Source organism: Pygoscelis adeliae, unplaced genomic scaffold (genome assembly GCF_000699105.1).
Source record: "Pygoscelis adeliae isolate BGI_AS28 unplaced genomic scaffold, ASM69910v1 Scaffold278, whole genome shotgun sequence".
NCBI lineage: Eukaryota > Metazoa > Chordata > Aves > Sphenisciformes > Spheniscidae > Pygoscelis > Pygoscelis adeliae.
In genome coordinates, this window is record NW_008825411.1 from 867510 (window position 1) to 876347 (window position 8838).

Below are 8838 nucleotides of genomic sequence, written 5' to 3' on the forward strand. Positions count from 1 at the left end.
CTCTTTCTGTCTCCAGCAAGGAGTCCCTAACATTACACTCCATCCAAAAAGTCACACAAGCCCCAGGAGAAATCCTCGAGCGATTGTCATGGTAGCTGTCAGGCTGCACATCAGAATTCAAAGCAAGGACTGACACATTAATGTTGCTTTTAACTCCATCTGGAATTGGAAGGACCATCTATATTGATTAACCTTCACATGATCAAGTTCAGTTTGGAGAAGTATCCAGATGTTCAGGTGCATCTCTGAAACTCGAAGGACTCTTTAATGGCAGTTTAACCAGAGATTTCATTTAAGTTTCTCCTCCCACGCCTGTCTAAAAGTTCTGTATTCTGTCCTAGATGAAGAGATTTCAGCAACAGCTTTTCTTGGCATCTTTCTTACTATATTTCAACAGATTTTTTCAACAGCCAAGAAAGTTCTTGTTTGAAGCCCACACACAAGCGTGGGTGTAGGAAGGTACTAGTACTGGACTCCAGTCAATGCTGCTGTCCCCCGGGACAGCAGGAAGGAGATAACGTTTCAGCAACTGAAGAAACCAGAAATACAGCAACGTTAAGCAGAGGACCAGGCACTTGGCCTCTCCTGCCTGTGAAGTCAGACAGTGCTGATGAACAATGCCATGATGATAGAAGACAATATAATTTCCTAATTGTGCATTTCACACAGTCTCCAGGTACAGACTGCAAGGATGGTGTGATTAATAAAGACGATGGCGGGGATCCAACACCCTCATCCCCACAGGAGACACAACCAACTGCGTATAAGAACTAAATAGGTCCAACTGCCAAGTCAACGGAGCGGTGTTCATTAAGACATTTTGCCAGATAGGCCCCACTGGATGATCCGGCTGGCAGAAAAACCCCTGGGCTGAAGTAGCAGAAAATTTCACACCTGCTTGGGCACATTTCACGTCTGGTTTCCCATCCAGGGCTTGGTGCCCAGGTGGGAGGCTCCCAGTTCTGGCGTGGCATGCTCGGCAGGAGCAGAAGAAGCGCGGCAGCGAGACTGCTGCTTCCATGAACACCAACACCTCAGCCTTGCTGTGGTTTGCATTTGAGCTCAACACTGAGCTGCTCAGAAGACTGTGTTGTACTCACAACCCCTCCTCCCAAGCCACTGCCTAAAGTCTGCCTGGGCATGGGGACTGTGACCAGCAGACAGCAAGGTATATACTATTTAGCAAATTGTTATGACTATACCTGCCTCTTGCCTATATGCCTCAGGAGAAGGTCGGTCAGGAAAACGCTGTAGGCACAGCCTTACCCTACCTTACACAGATGTGTGCACCCTTCAGGGGTGCTCTGGTGTGGACTGCCTCATGTCTACCATCGCATGACTTTAGGTGACAGGGTTTCACTGAGGGCAAATAATAGTGTCTCCTTTTCCCAGGTACCTACTTTCACAAAGCTTTGAAGAAACCTGCTATTGTTGAGGTGGATCTCTTCCTCTCTTAACCTTGGTGGAAACCAGCTGAAACATCTACAGCCAGTTCAAATAACCAGTTCAAAAGTTATTTGTAAGTAAACACACAGGCAACTTGAGCTGCCACCTAGCCTTGTGCTACCAGTGCAATAGCCACATTCCCTTGGGAAATCAGGATCCAGGGGTTTCTGCTGTATTACAGCATCCAACTTTTAGGTAAGTCTGCAGATGAGAGAGTAGTGCTAAAAAAAAATAAAATCACTTTGTCAGCATTGCACAGCAGTGACCAAGCAAGAAACACAGTCACTCACATTTCTTTCCTTTCCTAAGCCCCTGCTCAAATAAACTAATGCTTTCTCTCTCACTCCTGAATTAAAATGAGGACTGTGCCATGCCTAGGAGAACAGCGTCAGACAAAACAGCACTTTCAGCTTGTGCCAGCGAGGACGGGGAGACAGATAGAAGCTCATGGGGCTGAGACTCCAAAACTTCCAGTATTTAATACTTCCCATCCTTTGCACAATCTTCACCAGAAGAACAAGTTATTTCAGTTTTAAAAATCAATATACCTTGATCTATTATAACTTTGACCTCGCACAGCTTTGTACCCTGGCTGCTAGAGGAAGCTCTGTGTAATTCATCACCCAACTCTTTTTATCCCAAGAGATTAAGTCGAACGGTCCACAGACAATAGCTTTGTAAAGACCAGGTAGCAGGACCTAAATAAGTCAGAAATAGGTTGTTCATTATCTTATTCATCTGGCTCTAAATGAACTACAGCTTTTTGCATACTTGTATACATCACCATAGTATATATTTCAATGTCCATTACAGGCAGGCAGGTTGGATGGAGCAAGACTAGACTTTCCAAGATAAAAGAACAGCTCTAACAGGTTTAAGCTTTTAAAAATAACAATTTCCTGTAATTTCTGGCTTTTTGACCTTTACTAACAGGACAGGATTTTTCCCATCAATCCAAGTGGTGTATGATATTTTGGAGGACTGTCAAAGACAGCTTTCCAGATCCTGCTCTCAGGCATTGCACAAGTGCCACAGGTAACACAACTGCACCTCTACACAGTCAACAACAAATCACTGCAAAACCATGCATACGAATTTGGAAAGTAGGCTCCTACTTCCTACTAATGCTCTCTTTTCGAATTAAAAAAAAAAAGAAAAAAAAAAATTTGGCTAGTCTGAAAAAGCCGTCTCCAAGTCAGGCATTAGGACTGCCAAATTAATTACCGACCCCAAATAATTCCTGTTTGTGGGACACTGAGTAATGTACCAGAGCAGCAGTGTAATTTGCAGTGGAGGGTTTTATCTCCTGGGAAATTTTTTGAAAAACAATGGCTATTTAGAGCAATGCAGAGGCAAAATAGTTGCTTTTTAGAATGTATCTTTATCAGCTTCTTGGCAGGGATGCTTTAATAGTACACAGAGACTGGGATGAACACAATGGGAATAGAAATCTCACCCCCAGCTCCTTGAGATTGAACACTAGCTGTTTTCACATTTATTTGCAAGTCAATTTTGGGAAGCTATTAATGACAAATTTAGCTTTCATTGCTGAAAGCCCCTGGGTTGGAGCAAGCTAATGAAAGAAATGGTTACTTTAAGACATTACCTCTCATTTTCTCTTAGGATGTCTTTTCCTTTCTTCCAAGAATAAGTAGGTCTGGGGGAAGCTTTCGGCTTACACTCAATGATTACTTCACCACCCACTTTAACAAGAGTTAACTTTTTCAAGAGCGTTTTGGAAAAGTCTGGACCGATGGCTGAAAGAAAAAGAACAAACCACAACAGATCAGAATTCCCTCTGGAAAAACCAAAGTCAGGCTCTTTTGAACATTACAATATACCAGGGCTGCTTCTCACCTGCAATTCCTAAATAATGAGACTTTATGAACTCTATGCACATATGGACGGGGCGAACAGACACCTGAATGCTTCAGCTCTTTACTTGTTTAGAAATGCATGTTCAGCTACAAACCTCAGAAACCAGTAACCTTGGCAGGCAGCAGAATGCTGGTGTCACACACATCTTATTTGGGGCAGCATCCCTAAGAGCTGCGCCTGCATGAACTGCGTAATGTCTTTCCTTTTTTGTGTCATAACAGCGTGATCATCATTTTGTCGAACATTGCTATGTGCAGAGCAACAGCAAACAGGAAAATTGTCACAAACACAGAACCCATACAATTAATCAGAAATGTTAGTATTTCCAGAAAAGCTGACATTTTTATGCTTTATATTCACAGTTGTTGCATAAACAGGGTCTTTTATTTTCATGCTGTAAGGCTGGGAGACCTTGACATGGCCAGGTCCTGAACCAAGCAAAACAAAGCAAAACTTAAGCAGGCACCAGGGTATAAGGTACTGTCGAATCATCTTTCTTAGTCCCTCCAGGGCACACTCTTCTGTTTTGTGAAAAACAGTCAGATATTCATTGAAGCAAACACCAAAGCCCTGCAGACTATCTGCAGCCTGGCTGTAAGGCAGGCCTGGGAGGGAGGAGATGGTTTGGCTTCTGATTCCTGCCTCAAAGGATTTTTAATGATTTATTTGATGGGACCCGGTGACAGGCAGAGCTTTGAGGCGGCTGCCTCTAGACTGACTCTGGGAGTGAACTCCCCAAAGACGACCAGAAGGTCTTATTTATATCAAAGTAGGACAATTAATTTTTTCAATATAGAAAGCTCTGAGCAAACAGGTGAGCCAGCTTAAGGGTTTTATGAACAACTCTTGCCCGGCTCGCTACGTCTTTGCTGAGAGGAGCTTGCTTTATGACAGATCAGTGGCAGCAAACTCTGCCCAGTCCCTTCTAATTCTCTCCATCCTCTTTGCTAGCCGTGTGCCTGCACCCTGCACCTCCTGCCCCATCCCCGTATCCCCCGAGCTTGCAGCATTTTCCTCGACTTACTTTCTTGCTGCACCCTGGGAGGTGAGAGTTTAGACTGCTGTGCATTGCATCTGCTTGATGCTCCATAAAATGATCTAAAGCTCACCTAAAGCAGCTGGGAGACAAAACCTGCCGTGTGATAGAGAAAGCAAATTATTTTTTCTTGGGGCATCTCATCTGCCTCAATTCCTTTGGATATCATTCCTGTCACAAAAGAGTTGGATAAAACATAATACTACACTGATAACGGGTTGGGCTGTATGATTGAATAGATCTCGTCTTCCACTTTTATGAATCAGAGTTCACTAATCTCTAAGCTGTCTTGTCTTCTACGTCTAATCATAGACAGTTGACTTCATAGAGAAAAACATGTATGTTATTAAAGACCATAAAAGAGCCATCTGAAAACCAACACTGGCTATGTAAAACATTTCACAATTAAAGGAGGCATCCTGAGGACCACTTCCCACCAACGCACTCAAAACCAGATGGATTATTATTTATATCTCATTATCATAATTAATACATTATCACTTCTGGCAATAATTTCTCAGATGGTTGTCCAAAATTTATAAGCAAAATAGATTTTTGAATAATCCTGTTATTTCCATCTCTGCAGCGAACAGTTTAGACTGGGTTTTTTACAAGTCATTTGCTACTTGCTTCTTGGTCCTGCGTGAGGTAGAGGAGTTGCACAATATGGGTTTTATTCTGTGACGTTCAAATTAGAAACCGTGGGCTCAGTTCTCAGCACTACCACAGCTTCCCTGTGCCACTTCAGGGGTAAGGCACTTAATTTCTTCACACCTTGTTTGTAAAATGAGGATTTTAATTACTTTTTTTTTACTCTAAGCCCACCCTTCCTTTTTTTTTTTTTTTTTTTAAAAACATTTAGCCTGAAAACTCTTTTAAGCCAATGACTGCATCTCACTGTACGTTTTTACAATGCCCAGCACAGCAGGATCCAGGTTTTAGCGGAAGACTCCAGGCAATATAATTGGCAACAATAATAAAGAAGAATCACTCTGAGAAAAGCTCTGTCTGTAATTTTCCATTTCTCTTTTTCACTTAATTTTGCTGTAAGTCTCACTTGCTATTAGTGGTGTTTAATCATTTCAAGTGCTTAACTTCAGGACCTTTTAAAATAAGCATTTTTATACTCAGAAAGATCTGTTTAAAAGCTAACATTTCTCAGTGAGATCTCAGAATATTGACCTCCTTTGAAAACCCTAGTGAAAAGGAAAACATGCTGTTTTTCTTTAAAAATATGCCAAATTACATCACAGATCCATAGACATTAACCTGCAGCACACCATTCCGGTACTTTTCACATGATATACAGAAGCAAGATTGCATAACCCAAACGAGAAGTCAGCCAAATACAAGTTATCTGGCAGGTTTTTAAGAGCAGGGTCTCCAAGGTGTTTGCTTTTTGTGCAGACATGAGGTCGGCCCCTGGGTGCTGCGGGGCTGGCGGGCAAGGGGAGGCACTGGAGGTACCCACCAACAAGGGCTAAGCCTCTGTCTTCTGAGAAGATCTGCCTTCCTCCCAAAGGCTCATTTTTACCAGGGTTTTGAATAGGCAGGAAAAGCATCAGTGGGTTTATTTCGATTTCTTTCACGCAGTAACACGTCCAATAAATCTTAGCACTGTGAAGTCTAATTTATTGAGCATTATTGTACTTTTCTTGAACAGCACCACTGACAATCTTTCAGATGAATTTTTTTCCTATGCAGGTATCTATTGCTGCTGATAAATAATGACCAATAATTGAAAATGCCGTAATCAGAAAAGACCTCATGCTTTGTTCTTCAGGATAAAGTGGGGAATGATGCTATTGAACATTTACTTTGAAAACAACTAAACCACTATTTTGTAACCATGAATTCTATTTAACCCTTTGAAACTACATATCTATGCTGACGTATCGGTTTCCAGGCGTGCCACTCGTACGAGAGCAACGTTTGTCAATGAGGTACAGACTCGCAGGACAGCTGAGGCTGGCAGGGACCTCTGGAGATGGTCCTGTCCCACCCCTGCTCAAGCAGGGGCAGCTACAGCAGGTTGCTTGGGGCCATGTCCAGTTGGATGTTGGGTATCTCCAAGGATGGAGATGCCACAATCTCTCTGGGCCACCTGTTCTAGCGTTCAACCAACCTCACAGTAAAGAAGTTTTTCTTATGTTTAAATGGCATTTCCTTTGTTTCAGTTTGTGCCCACTGCCTCTTGTCCTGGCACTGGGCACCACTGAGAAGAGCCTGGCTCTGTAATCTCTACTCCCTCCCATCAGGTATTTAACCACCTGGATTCACAGGAGCTTCTCCTGATATTAACTGGGACAAGTACAGTAGGTGTACACGAAACAGGTGGGGAAGAAGTTGTTTTTCTTGGCGAGGGTTTGGGACGGGAGCATTACGATTGCCATTAGAATGGTGAAAGGTCTATTCAGACAGGTGGTTTTTCATCATTTCCTCAAGAGAGTCAGTCTCTGCAGCCCACGAGCAGGCAGTTACTGTCCAGTATGCTCTGAACTGCAATACTCGGGTTTTTCCATAAACATTTCTGACCAGCAAGTTGATAAGCTTGCCAGATCTCCATGCTCAGTCACCTGGATGAATATGGGAAGATGGGATGATGTAAAAAAATCTGTTCTCTGTCTATCCACTTTCTCAAGTTTTCCTTTTATGCCTTACTTAAAAACAAATTGTCAAAGATACTCAGTAGCACTTCTGCTTCAGATGCTGAAACTTGACAAAACCAGCTTGGGTGAAGGCTTTGCTGGTTTTGGAAGGTTTGCAGCACTCAGGAAAGTAAACTTACCTATGACACTCAGTTCTGCACTGGCAAAAATGATGCCATGTCTGTTTTCCGCTACACACTGATACATGCCAGCATCCGACAGGCTGATGTTCGTTATCGTGAGTGAGCCCTGCTCTAGCTGAACTCTGCCCTGTAGGAAACAGTAAAACATAAAAAAGTAAGAAGATCCCTCCTTGGAACATAAACCCAGCAGTTGTTGTGCTATATTTTATACGAAGGTGGACAATAAAAAGTAGCAGTAATGGGAAGAATTTGCATGCTCCAATCTATTTGTCTGCCAGCTAAATTTATGTCAGGTTAGATACTAAATGGTAAAACCAATACAGTAGTTGGTAAATGCAATTTAAACTGGAGGACTTTCCCTTGACTTCCCATTGATTTAATACTCAAACCATTTAGATTAATATCCCTTTCAAGTAGATAAACTTGAATCAAAAAATGCACTTTTGTTCCATAGTGGCGTATCACAGCCAACCATATTCTTTAAATACCATTTAAAACAATGGTATTATGAGTATATATAGCAATACAGGCTAGTAAGGCTGGTTGCCATCTTAGCTAGCACAGAGAGAAATACTTAAAATCCTCAGCAGTTTACTGAAAACAATATAGATGTTAATAATTTAATGATCCTTTACTTCCTATCAGCCACTAACGTGATTTAAGTACAAGACCATCTGCTAGTGACCAGCGTGAAACAAGCAAAATTAGTGTGTGGAACAAAAGACCAGGGTATCATTTGTCAGCCTAAGGATATGGAGCTTGTGTTATCAATTTCAATAAGTACAACAAAGTATTCCCTCCCTCCCCAGGAGTTTCACCATTTAAAAACCATAGTAATATAAAGAGCTATTGGCTTTCTACTTGGCCAAAGGGCGGAAATTTAATGTCTGTGCAATCTTTATCGGTTGGATCAAATCTGGGCTGCCATATTCTTTCACAATAAATAAAGGGAAAAAAATGCCGGCTACCATGAAACCAATGCTTTGGTGACTTGTTTTAGTTTGTGGTTATAACGGGGGGGATCATGGGACTGAGCGACGACCCTCCAGCAAGAGGCTGGGCAGACAGGGCGGTGGGAGGGGGTGCATTTCCCCAGCTCCTGCGCAGTTCTTCGTGTCCCTGGCAATGGCAGGCCACGCTCCTGGTCACCCGCACAGGGACACAGCTCGGCAGGAGGAGTGGGAGCGCCATTAAAGACCAGCAGAAACGCTAAGGTTTCATTAGCAGTTGAAGTTCACCTGAACATCATAAACTAAAAACCAATTAATCTGGGGCGATCATTTTCTGGCTGCAGGCTCCATAGTCCCATTCGGCCATTTCCTCTTCTTCACAAGGGTCTCTCCACCCTTAGGTTTGTATCATGGATCCTTCATTTCAGGGAGGACCTCTGTACCTAGAGCTGTCGTGTGTCCTACTTGTCACTAACAGCAGGTTTCCTGAAGCTGTACAGAGGTGCCCACCAGGCATGGCAAGGAATTGCCTACACAGTGGGGGGATTTCAGAGTGCCACCATCATTTCTATTTCCATTCCAAAAGTAATAAAACATGCAGAGATGAGAAAGCTGGCGGAGCATGAAAGCACTTGCAGAGCCTGCAACCCTCCTCCCCAGCGAAAGGCTCCAGCGGTGCCTACCTGCGGCAGCAGCGGCTCCCCGGCCCTCCGGCCCCGGGACGGCGGGCTTTGTGC

The 8838-nt window shown here is 43.2% G+C and overlaps 1 protein-coding gene across 1 annotated transcript in view; it reads right to left on the reverse strand.

Moving 5' to 3' along the window:
- Positions 1–8838, reverse strand: part of CNTN4 (contactin 4) — a 129010-nt gene that overhangs the window by 57288 nt on the left and 62884 nt on the right. The window contains exons 8-9 of the mRNA XM_009330624.1: positions 7149–7348; positions 3053–3203 (exon numbers count right to left, since the gene is read on the reverse strand). Of these exons, the coding sequence (XP_009328899.1) occupies positions 3053–3203; positions 7149–7348 (351 nt within the window). The remainder of the gene's footprint in view (positions 1–3052; positions 3204–7148; positions 7349–8838) is intronic.